Genomic DNA, 22,771 nt, shown 5'->3' on the forward strand with positions numbered 1-22,771 from the left:
CCCTTATAAATAGCAGCAGAAAGCAGAGACATTTATCAGTGTCTCTCCCAGAAGAGCCGGCTCCCTGCCAGAAAGACAGAGCCAAAGGCATCAGTCCCTCACTCCCCTTCTGCTAATTGTAAATTCAAGTTTAATGCCAAACCCACAGAATGCCAGCTCGGACTGGTCTGTCAAGCAGAAAGCTAAATTATACATATTGCTCTGTCTGAACAAAACTTGGACAGAAGGGAAGGAAGAGGGGTCTGGAATAAGGCAGAATCATTGATATTCTGAGAGGGCTGAGAGTCCCCAGCCAGCTCGTGTGTGCTGCTGCAGGAGAGGGAGGGGATTCCAGCCAGACAGAGCTACCAGGGCTCCATCTGACCCCATTAGTTTGGAAAGCACAGGAAACCTCCCCAGAAGGTACCACAGCCTGCCCTTGGGCACAGGGTGTTACACAACAGGAGGCCTCACAAATTTCTCTTCCCATCACTCTCACAGAAACACGCTGAGTTACTGAATCCAGTCATTTCTATTCAGTTTTTTCCTGGATGTTTTGTAGGAATTTGAAGTGTCTCCTCCCTCCTGCTGCACAAGGTGTGTGAGGAACCCCGAGCCCTCTCTGCCCCACAACTGGCACTCCTGCTCCCTACACACACAAACACACACACACACATTTTTCCTCTAAGTTATTTTCCATAAAGGAAAGAGCCTGTAGGACACAGGAGCTTCTGGGATGACACTTCCAGGTTGCAAGCAGCACGTGAATTTAGTAAAGAAGCACCACTGACAGAGTTTTCCCAAATCTTTCCCCATCCATGAGCTGCCCAGAGACTCCAGTTCTGCACGTTCAAGGCACTTTGGAAACGCAGCATAGAAAAGTTTTATAAAAAGTTTTACTTGGAAAACAAGGAAGAACAATGACATAACTGCAGACAACAATAATAAAATTAACAAAATGCTAATGGCTATCCATTGCTTTGTCCTTGTTGATATAAAAAGTGTAACATCAGATCCAGTGTACAAATACAAAAAAAATTGTGCATAATAAATGTACTATAATACTGTACATACAGCATAAACCGTTCAATGAGAATGAATTAAATATAGCTATTTGTCTCCTGACTTGGAAGACAAAAGAATAAAGTTCTAAAGTCCTAGAGTCAGTGTATAAACCCTTTCTGGGGCTGAATCACGAGCCAACGGTATCCCTGAAAATCAGCAGAGTCAAATATTCCCTTAATGGAAGCCATTATTCATGGGACTGCTGGTTATGATAAACTAGGGGGAAAAAAACCACAGCCTATCAACTGAGTCAACTTTAAATCCAGACCGAGTTCTTCCCATCTCCTGACTTGCTACTGGCACTGCTTTTGTTGGAGCCCGCTTTGGATTTCTTCCCTCTGGAACTGCTGGGGTTGTTTTGGTTGTTGTAAGCCTGGATGGCAAGGTCCAGGCGGTCCTGAGCCACTTTGATTTCCCTCTGCAGGATCTCCAGGTCGCTGGGAATGTTCCCCTCGTTGCTGCCATACTGCTGTTCCTGAGCTATGTTGGCTTTGTTCTGCCTGTAGGCCATCTTGGCGTTGGACAGCTCCGTGCACTGCATCTGCTCCGGCTTCAGCGCGATGTTGTAGCCCGGGGGAGCCGAGGGCGTGTTCCAGGTGAAGGGGTAGTTAAAGGTCCCAGAGTCAACCAGCTCCTTCTTCTTGGCATTCAAGGTGTCCCGGATGGTGCCAAAGCCCAAGTGCAGCATCTCCCAGACGTTCAGGAGCAGGCACATGCAGCTCACCCCGTACATTATCAGCAGGAAAATGGTTTTTTCCGTCGGCCTGGAAATGAAACAATCGACGTTGTGCGGGCAGGGCTTCCTGCTGCACACGAACACGGGGCTCACCTGGAAGCCGTAGAGGAAATACTGCCCCACCAGGAAGCCAACCTCAAACAGGGCCCTGGCCAGGAGCTGCAGGACGTAAATCCTCATGAGCCCGTCCTCCCGGATCTGCCGCCGGCCGTCGTGCTTGGCTTTGGCCGGGCTCTGCTTCTCTTTGCTCTCCCTGATGCTCTCCACCTCGATCTCCGGGTACATCATGGGATCTTCCTCGTGGTCACCCTCGGCTTCCTCCAAGCCCCGGTGCTGCTTCCAGCGGATGGGCAAGCTCCTCCTCCTGGCTCTCCTGCTGGCCTCGCTGTGCTCCACCATCCTGGCGATTTTATGGATGGCATAGCCTAAGTAGAGCACCGAGGGAGTGGCCACGAGGATGATCTGGAACACCCAGAACCTGACGTGCGAGAGCGGCGCGAAGGAGTCGTAGCAGACGTTCTCGCAGCCGGGCTGCTCCGTGTTGCACACAAACTTGCTCTGTTCGTCGTAATAAATGGATTCTCCTCCCACGGCAATCAGGACGATCCGAAACACAATCAACACTGTCAGCCAGATTTTGCCAACAAAGGTTGAGTGGTTCTGGATCTCCTCTAACAGGCGGGTCAGGAAACTCCAACTCATGGTGGTCAAATGAGTTTATCTAAAAAACAAACAAAACCCCCACATATTTATGAGTTTATCAGCTCAAGCCTCAATGGTTCAAACTCAACTTGACTTTTACACCAACACCCCTCCACGTTTGTGACCACCACCTGCTATCGGGATCCAGCTGCCAGAATTTGCTTGAAGATCCTACGTCTCCTCCGCAGGCTTTTGAGGAATCTGCTGGAAGAAAAAGTAGCAGTTCAGTATCATTTCATCTAAAAAGTGCTCCCAAAGCTACTCCCCAGCCCAAGAGAGAGACAAAGCTGCTCTGTATGTCACAGGTTGATAAAAACATTTTAAGTGGAAGCTGAAGACTCCAAAGCACAATGGATGGGAAGACAAGTGGCCATGAGATTTTTGGGTACTGTTGGCTACATTCCACCACTGACAAGAGCATTTATATTAATTTGTTAAAGCCTGGGCTGGTGATCACGGTCTCAGCCACAACCCATGGGACACACTGCAGTGTCCAAGGGCAGTACCAGCTGTCCTAATTCAGGAAGGGATGGCTCAGCCCACCTGTGATGCAAAGGCAGGACAACCTGGTGGCCTGAGCAGTGTCACCACCCTGCAGGGCCAGCCTAAGGACAGGGCTGGGCCAAGGAGCTCCTCACTATGCTCAAACCATCCTGTGGATGGATTTGGGTCCAGCCCCTCTGGGAGGCTCAACACCTTCCTCCCAGGGTCAGAAAAGGTTTCAGTGTGGACTTTGTAGTGAAAATCTGGTTAGAAAGAGTTACCTGTCAAAACTTTTAGAAGAGCAGTGAGTGGTGGGGGGCGAGGGGAGAAGGGAGGGCGCTGGCAGGAGCTGAGCGAGCGCCGGAACTGCCGGGCCTGGCCACGCTCCCGAGCGGGGCTGGCACAGCCTGCCAGGGGCAGCCCTGCCAAATTCCAATGCCTGCAGAGCCCAGGTTGCCCAGAGAAGCTGTGGCTGCCCCTGGATCCCTGGAAGTGTTCAAGTGTTCAAGGTTGGAGCGAGCTTGGAGCAAGCTGGGGCAGTGGAAAGCGTCCCTGCCATGGCAGGGGGTGGCACTGGATGGGCTGCAAGGTCCCTTCCAACCCCAATCATTCCAGGACTCCAGGATAAATCTGCAATCCTAACAGTAAAATCCCATCCTTGGAAACTCCAGTCTGGCAACCCCAGGAACACTATAGGCCCTCCTGGAGCTCCAAGGAGTGAAACTGATAAAACACTGTTGGACACTGTTAGAGCAACAGGGAATGAGGCATCTTTCAGACTTTGGATGATGTCAAGTATCAGTTTGACATAAAGATTATTACAAGAAATTATTACATCAGAAAAACATTTGGTGACAGATCTTGAACCCAGAACTGGACAAATCTCTAGCACTCTGATCTTAACCTGAAGAAATTCTTATTCTTAGAATAAAAATTAAGAATTCTAATTCTTAACCTGAAGAACTTCCAGGAGACTGGAGGAAAACTAATTCTTGGAACTATTCAACTTCTTCCATGTAATTACAGAGTTGTTTATAGGCAAAATAATGAAATGTGAGGAGATGCAAGCAATGCAGAAGTAAAGGATATCAATGTGATCTCCCTCTGGTGGAATTCAGTGTTCCACTGAAAAGCCAAGAGCAGGGATATGGTGTGGATGGGTTGTGCAGGACATTTGATTTATCACTTCATGACAGTGGGAGAAAAAAAATAGCACGGGAGAGTATTAAAAAAGGCCATATTAAGTGATCAGAAGTAACACAAGTCTTGACAAATGATTCCCATATTAGGTCCAAGATCAGTTCCATAATTACAGCAGTTCTGAAAATCCCTGGCAGCCAGGCTGATCTTCCCAAGCTCAGCTGGGAAATGGGCTCATGGGACACGAGTGTGCAGGCTAAGAACTGGAGATGAGAGTTACCAGTACAGGAAAACACAGATTTCTGGGGAGGCTGGAACAGCCCCACTGCCTGAAGCACACTCGGGGCAGCCCAGGACCAGCAGAGCAGGGTTTTGTAACAGGGGGAGAGGCTGCTGTGGGTGTTCTGTGAACAGGGAAGGGAATGAGGCCCCTGAAGGATCAGGGTCTCAGGGAGGGCTGTTGATAGAGGGCAGGGGATGGATGGACCCTGGCTGTGTCACCTGCAATCAGCAGCCAGGGGGGTGATCTTACCTCCTTGTTAGCGAGACAGCCCCGGGCGCCTGCGGCTGCATCCTTCAGCACTTGCTCCAGCATCAGAGAGTGGGGACAGGAGGCTCAAAACCAGCTGAGGGACAGGGAAGATGCCTAAAAGTGAGTGATTTACAAAGATCAATTTGTTTAGTTGGGAAGCATAGGAGGAAGATGAAAGCGAATCCCAACAGCAACGAGTCAGGATGATGATGTGTCATTAAAATTACCAATTAGGACAAAAATCCCCAGCCCTCCCTCAGGTGTTCAGGCCACCTGCACTCAGCCCTGAAGAAGGACATGAAGAATCAGATGTGTTCCATAGATAACAGCTATTAGAGCTGCATGCAATCCTCCCAAGGCTTCCATCCAAGCTCTCCCTGCTGCCACCATTCCATAGAGCACCGGCTGAAATTACACATTTTTAACAGGCAAAGGGACCCCAGGTTCCAGTCCCATTGCAGCCCCTTCCTGCAGCCAGGGCTTGGCACCCCCATTTCAGAAAGGCACCCAAGAGCACCTGAGCTCTGTGTTAGTGGGATGAGACAGTGCTTCAGACACCCCACAGTCAGCATTTCCCACTCGGATTTGGGGTCCAGATGAGGGGCACGTAAGTATTGGGGTCCTGCACGTGTCTGAGAAGGGCAATGGCCAGCAAAGGCAGGTGAACCCCACATCTGGAACAGGAGGTTAACAGAGGGGAGGAACCCCAAAACCCCTCTCCCACCCTATCTCATCACCCTGGGCACTGACTGGACAGGCACTGGCACCTCTTGATTCATCAACCAAAAAAGACACAAAACCCAAAGGAGTTTTAGAGGTTAATTCTTATTCTCTGAAAATGTCAGGGCCACACTTTTCACTGAAAGTAAACTACTAAATAAATTTGAAATTAATTAAACACTGTTGCCAATGTAAATTTGGAGTAACAGCAGGAACCAGCCTTTAAATTTTCATATATTGTCACATTCCTCAGGAGTTAAGGACAGGGAAGTTTGAAATGAGTGCAGATTTCAGTAAGAGAATCTTTACTTTTAGACAAGCTGCTGCCTCCCATCTAAGAAATTTCTTCAAGGTACGTGCCAGCTTTTCACAGTGCATTTTCTACCTGCAGACAGGTACCAAAAACACCACAGGAATCATTCCTGTGATTCCCAACCTGAATTCCAGCAGTTGTATCAATGCACAGGGTGCCAGATCTATGTGCAGACATATGCTGGGGCTGCCACAGCTCTGGGATGCAGGAGGATTTACCCAACGTGTCTTAACAACCAGCAGCTGCCAATTAGTGGGTCCTGGCAGTGGAGCTCTGAGGCTGCCCAAGAGCTGATTGTCTTTGCCAAGAAAGTGTCACTGTGTCCATTTAGTCCTAATCCTGAGCAGAGCTGCTGGGACAAACACAGGAGGACCCATGAGCAGGCAAAGAACTTCCTGGTCTTTAAGGAAATGTTTTGGTTCAAGCAAAATGACAGTCATTAAGTCTTGGAAAGGCTCAGCCCATCCAAATTCAATGCAGTACAAACCCAAGAACTTCCAAGTGGAATTCCGGTGGTGTCCTTCCGTCCTGTGGGATCAGCCAAGGTTAGAGGGGCACACTGTGCCTCTCCTCTGTCTGATCCTCCTGTCCTGTGGGATCAGCCAAGGTTAGAGGGGCACACTGTGCCTGTCAGATCCTCCTGTCCTTGGATCAGCCAAGGTTTGAGGGGCACACTGTGCCTGTCAGATCCTCCTGTCCTGATCAGACAAGGTTAGAGGGGCACATTGTGCCTCTCCTCTGTCTGATCCTCCTGTCCTTGGATCAGCCAAGGTTAGAGGGGCACACTGTGCCTGTCAGATCCTCCTGTCCTGATCAGACAAGGTTAGAGGGGCACATTGTGCCTGTCAGATCCTCCTGTCCTGTGGGATCAGCCAAGGTTAGAGGGGCACACTGTGCCTGTCTGATCCTCCTGTCCTTGGATCAGCCAAGGTTAGAGGGGCACACTGTGCCTCTCCTCTGATCCTCCTGTCCTGTGGGATCAGCCAAGGTTAGAGGGGCACATTGTGCCTCTCCTCTGATCCTCCTGTCCTGTGGGATCAGCCAAGGTTAGAGGGGCACATTGTGCCTGTCTGATCCTCCTGTCCTGATCAGCCAAGGTTAGAGGGGCACACTGTGCCTGTCTGATCCTCCTGTCCATGGATCAGCCAAGGTTAGAGGGGCACATTGTGCCTGTCAGATCCTCCTGTCCATGGATCAGCCAAGGTTAGAGGGGCACATTGTGCCTGTCTGATCCTCCTGTCCATGGATCAGCCAAGGTTAGAGGGGCACATTATGCCTCTCCTCTGATCCTCCAGTCCTTGGATCAGCCAAGGTTAGAGGGGCACACTGTGCCTCTCCTCTGATCCTCCTGTCCTGATCAGCCAAGGTTAGAGGGGCACACTGTGCCTGTCAGATCCTCCTGTCCTTGGATCAGCCAAGGTTAGAGGGGCACATTGTGCCTGTCAGATCCTCCTGTCCTTGGGATCAGCCAAGGTTAGAGGGGCACATTGTGCCTGTCAGATCCTCCTGTCCTTGGATCAGCCAAGGTTAGAGGGGCACACTGTCCCTCTCCTCTGTCTGATCCTCCTGTCCTTGGATCAGCCAAGGTTAGAGGGGCACACTGTCCCTCTCCTCTGTCTGATCCTCCTGTCCTTGGATCAGCCAAGGTTAGAGGGGCACATTGTGCCTGTCTGATCCTCCTGTCCTTGGGATCAGCCAAGGTTAGAGGGGCACATTGTGCCTGTCAGATCCTCCTGTCCTGATCAGCCAAGGTTAGAGGGGCACATTGTGCCTGTCTGATCCTCCTGTCCTGATCAGCCAAGGTTAGAGGGGCACATTGTGCCTGTCTGATCCTCCTGTCCTGGGATCAGCCAAGGTTAGAGGGGCACCTTGTGCCTCTCCTCTGATCCTCCTGTCCTTGGGATCAGCCAAGGTTTGAGGGGCACATTGTGCCTCTCCTCCCCTGTGTGCTGCAGCACCCAGACACATCACAGTCACCTTCACCCAATGTACACCCACGCTCCTGCAGCTGCTGTTTCTGGCAACATTTAACTCAATAATTTTCCAATGTTTGAAAGGAAAGTCTATGGACACTGACACGCATCTGAGAAAGGCAGAATGTCAGCAATTTCAGCTAATTTAAGTCATGCCAGAAAGTGCATTTGAGAGAGACTTTCATTTCTTGTATTTGTCATAGGTTCATTTCAGCACTTCCAGCTGAGGAGGGTCCTTGGAGCAGGCAGATCCATGATGAAATATCAGGAGGCTTATCTCTGACAGTGGGCTGGCTCCTGAATTAAAGCTTTGCAGGCATTGACATCCAGAGAGAATGAAGAAAAATTTGGAGCAGGTACATGGGAAAAAAGAAATCAGCTTCAGGTGAAGAATTTCTGCAGTTAACACAGCCAGGGAATGGCCCCTCAGGTGTGCCCCCTCCTCTACCCAGCCCATGGGGGGCTGGCTATGAATTTAAACATTTTAACATTCAAATTTTCACCTCCTTTCAGCTTTCTTCTCAAACAGAGATGACCTCCTGCCACTCATGGTGGGAAGAACTGCAGTGTGGAGCAGCAGTTATTGTAAAATGCTCCAAATCCAGCCCTTGGATGGGACAGCTCAGGTGTGGCAGGGACAGCAGTGGGGCAGGAGGAAACTAAAGCTGCTCCAGCAGTGCCCCCATTCCCCTGAGATGGAGGGCACCTGGAGGGCAGGACAGCCAGCACCAGGTGGGTGCCAAGGCAGCCTCAACACCTTCAGAACCATCTGACCTTGTCTTGGCACAGACTGGGCCCAGCCCAGCACAAACTGGAACCCCTTGGTCCCAGCCCAGCACAAACTGGGGCTCCCTGACTCCAGCCCAGTACAAACTGGAACCCCTTGGTCCCAGCCCAGTACAAACTGGAGCCCCATGGTCCCAGCCCAGCACAAACTGGAGCCCCTTGGTCCCAGACCAGTGCAAACTGGAGCCCCTTTACTCCAGCCCAGTACAAACTGGAGCCCCTTGACTCCAGCCCAGCACAAACTGGAGCCCCTTGGTCCCAGCCCAGCACAAACTGGAGCCCCTTAGCCCCAGCCCAGCACAAACTGGAGCCCCTTGACTCCAGCCCAGTACAAACTGGAGCCCCTTGGTCCCAGCCCAGTACAAACTGGAGCCCCTTAGCCCCAGCCCAGTACAAACTGGAGCCCCTTGGTCCCAGCCCAGTACAAACTGGAGCCCCTTAGCCCCAGCCCAGCACAAACTGGAGCCCCTTGGTCCCAGACCAGTGCAAACTGGAGCCCCTTTACTCCAGCCCAGTACAAACTGGAGCCCCTTTACTCCAGCCCAGTACAAACTGGAGCCCCTTGGTCCCAGCCCAGTACAAACTGGAGCCCCTTAGCCCCAGCCCAGCACAAACTGGAGCCCCTTAGCCCCAGCCCAGTACAAACTGGAGCCCCTTGACTCCAGCCCAGCACAAACTGGAGCCCCTTAGCCCCAGCCCAGCACAAACTGGAGCCCCTTGACTCCAGCCCAGTACAAACTGGAGCCCCTTAGCCCCAGCCCAGTACAAACTGGAGCCCCTTAGCCCCAGCCCAGCACAAACTGGAGCCCCTTAGCCCCAGCCCAGCACAAACTGGGGCTCCCTGACTCCAGCCCAGCACAAACTGGAGCCCCTTGACTCCAGCCCAGTACAAACTGGAGCCCCTTGACTCCAGCCCAGTACAAACTGGAGCCCCTTAGCCCCAGCCCAGTACAAACTGGAGCCCCTTGGTGCCAGCCCAGTACAAACTGGAGGAAGGTGTCCCTGCCCTTTGATGGCAGGCAGTGGTGGAGGGTCCCTAAATTTTCATATTTCACCAGCAGCTCCTCAGACAAGGCTTCTCTGAAGGCTTCATAGCCTCCAGGCAGTTGTTAAGGAGAATGAATGTATCTACAGAAGACTTTTTTCCTCCCTAAATTATGTCTTCCCAGGTCATGCTAATGAAATTTGATTAATTTATTAATGATTTATTTGTTTTGTTTTGTTTTGTTTTTAAGCAGTTTAAAAAGACATGTGCTGAGCAGGGAAAATAAGAAGAAATGCATGGCAATTCTGTTGTTAATCAAAAGAGGTTTCATGCTGCATGAAAGTGAAATTGGGCCTACAGGCTAATTAAAATAGTATTTGAATTAGGATGAATGAATAATTAGCATTATTCATTCAGATCTCATTTACATTGAAAAGTAAGAAATTACATGATTTACAAGTACTTTTGAGGAAGCAGAGGGGTTCCTTTTTTTTTTTTTTTAACTTGCAAAACGAGTAAGACTTTACAAGGAAGCAGAGAGCCATGGCCAGACCTGGCACTGGAATGGTGCCAACACATCCTGAATCCTGGTGAGTGCTGTGCTGGTGCCACCTGCATTCCCTGAGCAGCAATTCCAGTGTCCATTGTCCTGAGTGACACAAGAGCAAGGATGTGGGGACATCCCTGGGATAACAGAACTCACAGCCACCACCCTTCTATCCTCTGTGAAGGAAATGGTTCAATCACCACCAATTTTACTCCTATTTTCAGCAGTAAAGATGAAAAGGAATAAGAAGAGTGCACTGAATTTTAGTTTTAATCTTAAAAATACTTGGGAAGGAAAAGGCTGGGACTTTTTGGAGAGCACACAGTGCTCTTTCAAATAAATCCTCTGTCATCTGGCAGGGCTCACGTGGCAACAGCAGAGAACGGTTTGGAAAAAGCCACAATGTCAATGTCAATTTGGAAACCATTTCTGAATGGTGCCTCCCAATCCCAGGCATGCTAACAAGGCTCTGCTGATTCCCAGACCAATCCCCCGAGTCTACAAACCCCACGCTGAATGATGAGACCACAGCTCCTATGTGGGATATAAATAGAACAGCAAAATATGGGGAAGAGGTAGGGATATAAATAAGATTCTTGCGCTGTCAAAAAAATAAAGATGTCAAGTACGTATCTCTTTGAAAATCAACATATACCCAGTGCAGCATGCAGCTCGCAGATAAACTGGAATTTGCAGCTAAGACACGAAGCTCCGGCCGCCCCGGCGTGCCCTCTAGGTACTGCTAACATGGGAAGCCAAGTGACAATTTTAGCAACACTCCCCCGCAGTGACAGAATTCAGATGAAATCACGACGTGTTTTGTGCTGGCCCAAACCAGCTCTTAGTGCACCTCCAGCAAGAAGAGTGCTGCTGCAGGAGGCAGCGTGTGCAGGGCAGGGCAGAACCCAGGAAATCTCAGAGCCCAGGACATTCCTCTGGCTGCCCTGCAGGGCTCGACACCCTGACAGGGGGCTCAGAGTCAAAGACACCTGTGCCCTTGGAAAAAACAATTACCAACCTTGTATGAAGATGCACAAGCCATTTAAAAAGTTTAAGTAGAATGATAGTTTGTTCCAAGATAGAAAAGTAGGATTTTGAGTTTTTAGGATGGGGGTTTAGAAGCCAAAATGGAGGGATTTGGGCATGCTTGTCCTTCTTCCTTCTTCTTCTTCTTCTTGGCCTCCATCTTCTGGGTGATGGTGGCACTTTGGGATTGGTTTAGAGCAGAAACTCACTGTCTAGTGTGTTTCTGTTCTAGGTGAAATTGGTGATAGGCATTGGGAAATTATTGTAAATCAAGTACATGTAGTTTTTAGTATAAAAGACAACACCAATGTGCCTCAACCCAACCTGCCAGACAGACCTCAGCAGGTCAGAGGAAGAATGTTCTAGATAAGAAATAATAAACAACTTTGAGAATGAGAACAGAAGAATCCTGACTCCTCCTGCAGCTGCCAGGCTGGGAAAAGAGACTTTTCAACACCTTTTGGGGTCATCCTGACCACAGAAACCCCTGAGACTGGCAGGGACAGCAGGACCACCCCAGCAGCACCAGGACAGGACGAGCTGAGCCTGACTCGAGTTCATCTGAGAGCAGGAGCCTGCAGTGCCAACAGGCCCCAGGGTGTAAGAGCCTGAATGAGGGATGCAGGACTCCAGGTGGCTCTTCAAAATGCAGTTTATTGTATACAAAATGCAGTTTATTCCATCCAAGAGGTTACAGCAGTGCAGGGTCGTGGGTGACAGAGCTGTGCCCACAGCTGTCAGCTCCAGCTGCAGGCAGGCCTGGAGACCCTTTGGCTTTGGTTACAATGCATTCTATACTTTTCTTTTGGTTACAATGCATTCTATACTTTTCTTTTGGTCACAATGCACTCTATACTTTTCTTTGCTGAGCATCTTCATACAGTAGAACCAATCTATACCTTAACTATTATCTATAGCCTATCATAACTACTGTAATTCCCATATTCATGTTACTGTTCTCCAATCACTCAAAGTCAGTACATCACAGTTTAAGCCAGAAGTTGTTTTTCAGTTTTCTTGCAGTGGAAAATTCTGAGACCTTTTTTCTACTTGCTTGTTTGCCTTTGTGCTGATAAAAACATCTTCTTGTTTGGGGTGGGTTTATCCTTTACTCTATGCCATAAAAACCCCTTCTAACTTACAGATCCTTTGCCTCCTTGGTTATCCAGTGAGACTGGCTCAGCAATTCTTTTCTTCTCTAGCAAAACTTGCCTCCATCTCTATTCCTTCTTCATATTCTACATTCAAAATCTTTCTGCTAAGCATCCATATCTGTGAGACTTTCTTGTCAAACTTTCATCCTTCCCAACACCACAGGAAATGGACACTGGGCTCCACAGTCTCTGTCACCTCATGAGATTTCTGGAGGCCCATGGTGGGGTCTGTGTCAGCCTGAATCCCTCCACACAGGCTCAGCAATCAGCATCCCTCCAAAGGATGGGAATGAGGTGTTCCAGCTCAGAGGCTGAGAGAATGAGCTCCCAGTTTTGGCACATCTTGGAGCCTAACACCAGCCTGAGGCTGCTCCTCACCCCATCCTGCAGATGCCAGGGGTCAGGAGGCAGAAGGAGCCCCAGGTGATGGCAGCACTGTGGTGATGTGAAATGTGATGGAGGAGGAAACAAAGTGATCAGAGACCTGCGTGCTGCTTCAGCCTGCACTGAAACCTGGCTCCACAGGCAGCCTGGGCTACTCCAACAGCAAACCTGGGCATCAGCACAGTGCTGCCACTGCAGCCTGCAGCAGGAACCAGCCCTCTCCTCCACAACCTGCTGGCAATGAGGAATAATCCAAGGAAGAGCTCAGAACCAACCCAGTGTTTCCCAGCGCTGCTCCAGCCTCACACATCTCACAGCTCTTCCCCACCACAGTTTGACCCCACTGAGCTCAGGGGGTTTGAGCAGCTCCTGGAGGAACTGGGCTCCTGCAGCCCTGGGTCAGGCTGGAACTGCCAGGTGCAGCCTGGAGAAAAGGAGACTCAGGGCTGCCCCCATCACTCCCACAGCTCCTGAAAGGTGCCTGTGCTCAGCTGGGGCTGGGCTCTTTCCCCAGCAGCACTGACACAACCAGAGCACACAGCCTGGAGCTGTGCCAAGGAAAATACAGATTGGATAGCAGGGAAAAGTTTTTTACAGAAAGGGTGAGAAAGTTCTGGAATGGAAGTGGTGGAGTCCCCATCCCTGGGGGTGTTTAACAAAGCCTGGATGTGGCACTGGGTGCCAGGGTTTGGTTGAGGTGTTGGGGCTGGGTTGGACTCGATGATCTTGAAGGTCTCTTCCAACCCAGTGATTCTGTGAATTCTGGGAATTCAGTAAAGCACAGGGAAGCTTTTCCCATGTAATTCAGCTGGATGTTGAAAACAAGGAATGACAGGGTAGGTAAAAGACAATTTTAATTTTTTTTTAAAGAATTTGAATCTGAAGTTCAAGCCACACTAGGGAAAACACCCAACACTGCTGTTCTGAAATCAGTGTTTAACCAAATGGCAGCAAACAACAGGGCTGGGGACTGATACCCTTACAATCCAAAGATCCAGAGGGCATCCTTGAGAAACACTGCTCCCACCAGCTGAAGTGACCATCAGACTGGGTGAGAGTGGCCTCAGGTGCACAGAACTCCAGAGTGTGAGCTGGCAATTCCCATTCTCCCACAGCACAGGCATCCTGCAGGCTTTTCCATGATCACACCCAGTCAGCACCATCTCCCAAACACCAGAGTTCTCCTTCCCAGGAGCAGCTCCTGGACCAGGCAAACATCTGCTGAGGCACCACGTGCCCCTCAGTCAGGGCCACTAAACCCTGGCTCAGACACACATTGTGCTACCTCTACAAAACATGAGACCAAACACCACAACACTGACTGCTCTGAGGCTCTGACAGCCCCTTGCAGTGACAGAGCTTTATTTCAGTCACTTCTGAAGGTGCTTAACCCCAAAGTTCCCTTGTGCCAAATGCTTCCCTTTCAGAAATGTGCAATGTTCTGATAACTGGTAACATATTTTACATCCCAGAGCAGGTTGGAAGGCTCAGGTCCAGCCAGGGTTTAAATAACTCCACACAAGCTCTCTGGGCAGCCTGATCCTATTAAACTCCTCCAAAGACAGAAGAATTGAAAAGTCAGATTGGGCAGTTTGATCCTACATCTGACCATGCTCACAGGAAAAAAAAGGTTTTCTTATGTTTAAGTGGAATTTTCTGTGTATCAGTTCCCTGGGCACCATGGAGAACAGTCTGGGAACAGCAACAAAGCAATTTAGCAAAATTTCCTGTAAGAATGAACATAACAGAGAGGGGAGAAGGAAGGAAGGAAGGAAGGAAGGAAGGAAGGAAGGAAGGAAGGAAGGAAGGAAGGAAGGAAGGAAGGAAGGAAGGAAGGAAGGAAGGAAGGAAGGAAGGAAGGAAGGAAGGAAGGAAGGAAGGAAGGAAGGAAGGAAGGAAGGAAGGAAGGAAGGAAGGAAGGAAGGAAGGAAGGTCCTGCTGCAAACTCTGCCTGTGTAGGCAGGCCCAGCACCAGCTCTGTCACTCAGGGCTGCACTTGGGGACACACAGGGGTGAGCAGAGCCTGGACAATGCACACCCACCTGTGACACCCAGGGAATGGCAGCCCCTGGGCCCACCCCAGGCCTCACAGCACAACCCTGAGGCTGCAGTGAGGCAAGGAGGAACAATCTGCTTCCCCAGGAGGACCCACAAAGGGGCAAAGGGAAGGAGGCACAGAACACAGAACTCTGGGGGCTGCATCCCTGGGGAGCACTGAGGGACAGGAGCCTTTGGACAGGCTGCACATCCATGTGCTTACCTGGATCCCTGCAGCTCTCTGGCCATCCTCACTGCCAGACCCTTGCAGTCAGGCATCCTGGACACCTCCCTCCCTGGATGTGATCAGAGACTCAATAACCACAACACCCCTGTAACTACACCCGATTCCAGTGCAGCCAACAGCTCCACAGCGTTTCCCCAGGGCTCCTCCTCTGTGCTCACAGGGATGAGTGTCAAAAGAAAATGACACACTGGAGGCAGCTGACCCAAATATCACTCTCATGGCCATTTCAGGGAAGGAGAGAGAAGCCAAAAGAGAGCAATTCTGTCGGCTCCTGTACATCAAAATCCAAGGCTCTCACTTGGCTGAGCGGGATGGGGATGAACACCTAATGCTCCCACCACCATCTTATGGCAGTCAAGAGAAACCATGACAGTGTTTGCTTCATAGATAAGCCTCAAAACCTCCCATGAACAGCTTGCAAATGAAACAGATACCACAGAGCCCGACACAGTCCTCCACAACCTCCCCAGTCACCCATCCTGCACCATGGCAGCTGCTGCTCTGTGACCCACATTCAAAAAAAAAAGAGTTTTATTCCCCAGCTCTGTCTGGTCTAGTGGGAGCCACCGCCTCAGCCTGCAACTCCACCTAATCCACATCACATTTTCTACAGGAGCAGCTCTGCAGAGAGGGAAGGATGTTCAGAGGCAGAGGAGGACACTGCAAACCAAACATCACCACTGCAAACCCTCCCTGCCCTGCTGGGCCTGTCAGGGCACCCAGGCTCTGCTAAACTGGGCCTGGATTGCTCCCATTCTGTGACAGGGAGGAGCAGAGAGCCCTGCAGCCCCTTGGGACTTCACCAAACTGTGCATGTCCCCAGGTGGAGAGCACTAAACTGAGCAGAGCAGCAGCCAGAACAACAATCCATGAGGATGGTGAGAGGAATGGTGGATTTGTCCTTACAAACAAGCTGTGGGGCTGCTGGTAGATAAAACTAGCACTGAGAGACAAAAGAAACAATGGAAGGATTCCACTGATTGATGAATGGAAAAAGAGATTTGCTTTTACAAATAAACTTTAGGTTTGCCGATAAAAGAAATTAGACATTGAAATATGAAAGAAACAATGGGGAAGAAAAACCCCTAAATTCAATAAGAATTAAAAATTGAAAGGGAGTGTTAGGAAAATTAATCCACAAACACCAGAGGTTTCTGTCCAAAAAGGAGACAGAGGAGTCCTTTCTGGCTTTATTGGAATAAAGGGAGAGGCCATGGCACATTCCACTGGGATCTCTCCCTTTATTCCAATAAAGCCAGAAAGGACTCCTCTGTCTCCTTTTTGGACAGAAACCTCTGGTGTTTGTGGATTAATTTTCCTAACAGGAGGGTTGTACATTAGAGGGAAATCTTTGGTATCAGGTGCTCTGGGAAGTCTGAACCTCTCAAGTACCTCAGAAATGGGGAAAGAGAGAGGGAAATGTGGGAAATTGGGATAAAAAGGAGGCTGCACCCTCCAAAAATTTGAGAGATGCCAGGGGAATGCCCCATGGCCTCTCCCTTTATTTATTCCAATAAAGTCAAAGGACTCCTCTGTCTCCTTTTTGGACAGAAACCTCTGCTGTTTGTGGATTAATTTCCCTAACAATGGTCTTGGGACAGACAGCCAAGGACAGCACCTTACCAGAGAACCAAAACAAGCCAGCACCTCACTCATTTTACAGCTGCTTCAACTTCTCCCAAGTTGCTGCTAAAGCACAGAAACAGCTGAAGAGTTTTGTTTCGATAAAGTTGGTTTTACACACAGTTTATTCTGAGACAAGGAGCAGAGTAAGGCAGCAGATTGCCATATTGGCATTAAAATGTTACTCCAGCTTGAGTTCAACAGGAGTCTTAACAGCTTTATTTTGCCAAAGATAAAATTTAGAATATAAATATGCATAGATTCACTAAGTGACTTATTTGTTGAAAAAAAAAAATATCCCTGTAATGAAATAAGAAACATAAAACTGTCCATTTCTGAAAGACTTGAATAGTTTGAGACTCCCTTGGGAAGAGACCTGAAGCACTGATGAACTCCCTGTGCTCCATCACTCCAGCTGGGAAACACACACACCAACTGGGGCTTTTCCCCCTGAGAACAGCTGGAAATAACTCCTCTTTTATCAGAGGAGGCCAGAAGCCCTTTTCCCAGTGACAGGCACTCTGCACCAAGCACACAGTGGCAGACGGGTCAGTTTTTCCACCCGACTGCTCTCCCTTGGCCAAGGATTTTATCTGACTTATTATCGACACAGCTTGGGACAATCAGCAGCAGATCAGCCTCCCTGTGCTTGAGTCAGCCGTGAGACTCGACAGGGGAGCACCGAGGGACCAGGGGATGCTGTGCACTGAGCTGTGGGGCTGCTGGAGGAGGAAAAAGCCACCGAGACACTGCAGCCACAGCTACGGTCAGGGCAGCAGTGCCAAGCTTCCCCCGGCTGCTCATTTCCAAGAGTTTAGGAGGCTGGTGACATCTTGTTAATCACGGAGTGAACTTCATGCTCCAACCAGGAGCCAGCAGATCACCTCTATCGGGTGACTTCCTAACACACAGCCCAGCAGGTCTGCTCGCAAAAACACCCGAAAAACAAAGGGTAATGGAGCATCTGCCGTGTCACAGCTCGTTCACCCTCACAAAGGGGAATCAGCTGCAGATAAGATCGTTCCTGATAAGGAGCCGCTGCCTGTTTGGTGGATTGTCTCATTAAGGCCATGGCACCCACTCTGCCAAACACAAGCACAGACTGGGTTGGGAAGGGCCTTGAGAGCTCTTGCTCCTCCTCCTGCCATGGCAGGGACACCTCCCACTGTCCCAGGGGGCTCCAAGCCCTGTCCAGCCTGGCCTTGGGCACTGCCAGGGATCCAGGGGCAGCCCCAGCTGCTCTGGGCACCCTGTGCCAGGCCTGCCCACCCTCATGGTAAATATTTCATTTTAATGGCCCATCTAACCCTGTCCTCTCTCAGTTTAAAAGTGTTGTCCCTTGTCCTGTCACTACAGGAGACAGCAGAAAGTGCCCATTTTTATTCTAAGCCCCTTTGTAAGCTGGAAGGCCACAGTGTTCTCCAGCTGAACCCCCCAGCTCTCCCAGCCCATCTCCAGAGCTGTTCCAGCCCTCAGACCACCCCCACTTCAGGCTCCCACCTGCACCTTGACAGAGTCTCCCTGCAGAAAGCCACCATCAGAACACGCTCAGATTTAATGTCACTGAAAGAGATGACAAACCCATCCAGGGAAAATGATGTGACTCCTTTACACACAACTCACAGCACCAGGAGCAGTTCCAGCCTCTCTGTCAGCCCTTTCCCCTGGGATTCACTGGGAAACTGGTTCCCACTGCTGGAGGGACTGGAGAGGAGCTTACAAAGAGCCAAACTGAGGAGTCACAGCAGGAAGGGCTGGATGGATCCACCAAGGGGTTAATGGAGCATGGAGTACAGCCATTCCTAAAATTACCTTGGGACAGGGAAGCAAATGTTGTGTCAACTCTGCGAGACAGAGGTTGTGGAGAAAATCCTGGCAAAATGCAGCTGTCCAAACCCAACATTCACACAGGACTAATTACACAGCAGAATTAGTGGGCATTGATTGTCTGTATAAATACAATAAACCAGGGGAAAAGTCAGCATGGATTCTGGAAAGGCACCTCCAGCCCCACGAGGGCTCCAGATCTTCTGGGTTTTAACCTCTGTGAGTCTCCCTCATCTGAGGCTTCCTGTAGGGACCCCAAAAGGCCCCTGGAAAAGGGATTGTCCCTGTATGGAGACGGCTGGGTGGGAGGCAAGGGAGCAGGAGTAAAGAATCATTTCCTGCAAGGGAGGGAAGTCAGGGCAAGGGTCACAGGGAGGGGCTGGCTGTGCCACCCTAGGACACTGTCTGGATGTGACCCAGCATCCTGAAGGAAATATTCAAGGGGTGTGGATAAAGAACCATGAAGAGCAGCACAGGGACCATATGAGTCTATGCAACCTGGAAATAAAATGGCAGATGGAATTCCACATGGATAAAGTGATGCATACATCGAATAAAAAGAATAAATCTCAATTTCACCTAAAAATAGATGTGCCCTGAGATGGCCTCAGCAAGCAGGAGGTCTTGGGGCTGTCAGGCTGCTCTGTGAATGCTCTGGCACTGCTCAGCACAGCCCCAAAACAGTGTTTCACCAGTGTCAGAGGACAACACACCCAGCACACGCTGCTGTGCCACCATGTGCCTGTGACATGCACCCATGGCACGTGGCTCTGGTCACTCTGTCACATCCCCCTGAGTGCCCATGGCTCACCCATGGTGTGGCTCTGGTCACTGCCATGTCCCCAAGTGTCCATGGCTCACCCACAGTGTGGCTGTGGTCACTCTGTCACATCCCCCTGAGTGCCCACAGCTCACCCATGGTGTGGCTCTAGTCACTCTGCTGTGTCCCTGAGTGCCCATGGCTCACCCATGGTGTGGCTCTGGTCACTCTGTCACATCCCCCTGAGCTGCCATGGCTCACCCATGGTGTGGCTCTGGTCACTGCCATGTCCCCACTGAGTGCCCATGGCTCACCCACAGTGTGGCTCTGGTCACTGCCATGTCCCCACTGAGTGCCCATGGCTCACCCATGGTGTGGCTCTGGTCACTCTGTCACATCCCCCTGAGTGCCCATGGCTCACCCATGGTGTGTGGCTCTGGTCACTGCCATGTCCCCCTGAGTGCCCATGGCTCACCCATGGTGTGGCTCTGGTCACTCTGCTGTGTCCCCACTGAGTGCCCATGGCTCACCCATGGTGTGGCTCTGGTCACTCTGCTGTGTCCCCAAGTGCCCATGGCTCACCCATGGTGTGGCTCTGGTCACTCTGCTGTGTCCCCAAGTGCCCATGGCTCACCCATGGTGTGGCTCTGGTCACTCTGTCACATCCCCTGAGTGCCCATGGCTCACCCATGGTGTGGCTCTGGTCACTGCCATGTCCCCCTGAGTGCCCACAGCTCACCCATGGTGTGGCTCTGGTCACTCTGCCAGCTCCTATCATGGGAACAGAGGAGAACAGAAGGAGCTTGGAGAAGAGATATGAAGTGGCTGGTGGGGGAAGGACAGTGGAAAAAAGCCAGAAGGCTGAGGGGGGAAACAGGCAGGGATCTGTGACACCTGGAGCAGCCTGGAGAAGGAAAACCCCTCAAAAAAAGCCAGAGCAGCACCTGAGACAAGGGTAAGTCTGTAGGCACAAAGCAGAGCATGTTGAGAGTCCAGAACTTCTCTCCTGCTCTGCTGCAGCCCCACGTGGGGCAGGTCAGGAACAGGAGCCTGGAACAGGCAAGATTCCATCTGATCCACGTGGCTGCTCCAAAGGAGCCAGGAGGGAGTGGCTCCAGGTGCTGGGGAAAAGCCCCTCCGTGAACCAGCAGACACCAGAGAGAACAGAACTGGCTCAGGGGCTGGTAATCACTGCTCAATTCCAGCCCCCTGGAACTCTGCATGTGCCAGACAAGCCTGGGCAATGGGAACACCTGAAGGACAGCCATGATTTATTTCTGTCCAGCACAGCCCTCCAGGGAATCAGACTCCACCCGGATCGATGGGCTTTGGTCACAGATTGCAAAGAGAGCAAGAGCAGGCGAGGAATACAAACCAAGCTGGGGACAGCACTGAGGAGGAGGCTCCAAGTCAGCTCCAGAAGGAGCAAAGACTTCACAAGAACCATGGAATAAAGATAAATTCCATATGGCTCTGTGGAAGATCGCCATGTGCTTCCTCCCAAACACTTCGATTTTATTTTGCTTTATAATATCTCAGGAATCACAGTTTCCACCATGAAAATTCTTCTCATTTCAAAATAGTTTAACTCCATATCTGAGCACAAGCTGAGTAACTCCTGCGAATGAATGTGCTGCAAGTAAAATTCAGTCATTTCTCAACTACTTCAATGTTTACCCTGAGAATCAGGAGATTTTTAGATTTTTAGGAGGACATGCTGCATGCAGGGCAGCACAGCTGCAAGACACATTAGGAACTTCAACTATTTTTAATTTTATGCCATTAAAAAATGTACTGCCACCAAGGGCAGCCCCACGTGGGCTCCACCCACCCCCTTGCCTGCCTACAGACACATCTCTAACCTCAGGATTACAGTGCTGGGTGTCAGCCCTGTCCCTGCATCCACAGCAGAGCCAGGCTTCCAGGAGTTAACAAGGAGTCAAAACTCCCCCTCAAGGGAACATGGGCACACACAAGACATACAATCACCCTTCCAGGCTCTTGACTATTTTAAGCATGAGAGAGAGATACAGAACTTCACAGGCAATGGCTTGTTCTGAGTCTGGCAGGGCTGCACCACTCATGCCAGGATGTCACTGCAGGCAGGAGCTCCATCCCCTGCTGCCACCAGCATCAGCCCCATCCTGCAGGAGCTGCACTCCCCAGCCAGACCCACAACTCATTTTTCTACATTCCTTCATCAGTGGACAGCATTCCCAAGATGTGGCACTTTTCAGGAAGATTTTGGGGATGTTCAGAGGAGAGAGAATGCTGTGCACAGCCACCTCCAATGCAAACCCTGCTGCCACCAGCATCATCCCTCATCCTGCAAGAGCTGCATTACCCAGGCACACCAGAAGTCATGACCCACAAGTCATTTTTCTACATTCCTTCCCCTTCAAAACAAAGGGGACAGCATTCCTAAGACGTGGCACTTTTGGGGAAGATTTTGGGGATGTTCAGAGGAGAGGGAATGCTGTGCACAGCCACCTACAAGGCAAACCCTGCTGCCACCAGCATCATCCCTCATTCTGCTGCATTCCCCAGACACACCACAGCCAGACCCATGTTCAGACCCACAACTCATTTTTCTACATTCCTTCATCAGTGGACAGCATTCCTAAGATATGGCACTTCTGGGGAAGACTTTGGGGATGTTCAGAGGAGAGGGAATGCTGTGCACAGCCACCTCCAATGCAAATCCTGCTGCCACCAGCATCATCCCTCATCCTGCAGGAGCTGCATTCCCCAGCCAGACCCACGTTCAGACCCACAAGTCATTTTTCTACATTCCTTCATCAGAAAAGCAAAGTGGACAGAAGCATTCCCAAGATGTGGCACTTTTGGGAAAGACTTTGGGGATGTTCAGAGGAGAGGGAATGCTGTGCACAGCCACCTACAATGCAAACCCTGCTGCCACCAGCATCATCCCTCATCCTGCAGGAGCTGCACTCCCCAGCCTGACCCACAACTCATTTTTCTACATTCCTTCCTCAGAAAAGCAAAGTGGACAGCATTCCTAAGATGTGGCACTTTTCCTTCACCAGAAAAGCAAAGGGGACAGCATTCCCAAGATGTGGCACTTTTCCTTCACCAGAAAAGCAAAGGGGACAGCATTCCTAAGATGTGGCACTTTTCCTTCACCAGAAAAGCAAAGGGGACAGCATTCCTAAGATGTGGCACTTTTCCTTCACCAGAAAAGCAAAGGGGACAGCATTCCTAAGATGTGGCACTTTTGAGGAAGACTTTGGGGATGTTCAGAGTAAAGGAAATGCTGTGCACAAGGCAAACCCTGCTCCCCAGGACAGCAATGAATGGCTCAGAGGAACACCAGAGCAGGAGAATAATCCAATGCAGCTGCAGCCTCCTCAAGCGCCACCGCCTGTGAATTCGACATTGGGACTGGAAAGGACACGAGGCACAATCTGCTGGTCATCCATATGGATGTTCCCTCCCTCCCTCCTTCCCTCCCTCCTCAGACCTCCTGAGTATCTCAATCGAGGTCAGGCACGCACACTGAGACTTGTGTTCTGACAAATTTGTAACTAAAAAGCTGGAACTAATAACTGTAAGAGCCCAAAGCTGGTTTCATGGACTTGTTTAGGCAAAAAAAAGCTGCCTGACTCCACCAATTTCCATCTAGGCAAGGTAATAGAGAGAAATCCTTCATTCCCGTGTAAAAATGTAAATCCCAGCTCAGTGAGTCATTTAAACGCATGCCTAATGCAAAGCTTGAAACAAATCCTGCTAAT

The 22,771-nt window shown here is 50.3% G+C and overlaps 1 protein-coding gene across 4 annotated transcripts in view; it reads right to left on the reverse strand.

The window, feature by feature from the left end:
- Positions 1 to 855: 855 nt before the first annotated feature.
- Positions 856 to 22,771, reverse strand: part of GJC1 (gap junction protein gamma 1) — a 29,156-nt gene continuing 7,240 nt past the window's right edge. For 2 of the 4 annotated variants that reach the window (XM_071450694.1, XM_071450696.1), the window contains exons 2-4: positions 4,638 to 4,751; positions 2,614 to 2,683; positions 856 to 2,501 (exon numbers count right to left, since the gene is read on the reverse strand). In XM_071450694.1, coding sequence (XP_071306795.1) covers positions 1,301 to 2,482 — 1,182 coding nt within the window. In that variant the 5' untranslated portion in view covers positions 2,483 to 2,501; positions 2,614 to 2,683; positions 4,638 to 4,751 and the 3' untranslated portion in view covers positions 856 to 1,300. Of the gene's footprint in view, positions 2,502 to 2,613; positions 2,687 to 4,637; positions 4,752 to 22,771 lie in introns of all 4 variants that reach the window. The other 2 variants (XM_071450695.1, XM_071450697.1) reach the window with 1 other exon arrangement.

The sequence above is a fragment of the Agelaius tricolor genome, unplaced genomic scaffold, assembly GCF_023055355.1.
Source record: "Agelaius tricolor isolate 1412-34295 unplaced genomic scaffold, bAgeTri1.0.p SCAF_31, whole genome shotgun sequence".
NCBI lineage: Eukaryota > Metazoa > Chordata > Aves > Passeriformes > Icteridae > Agelaius > Agelaius tricolor.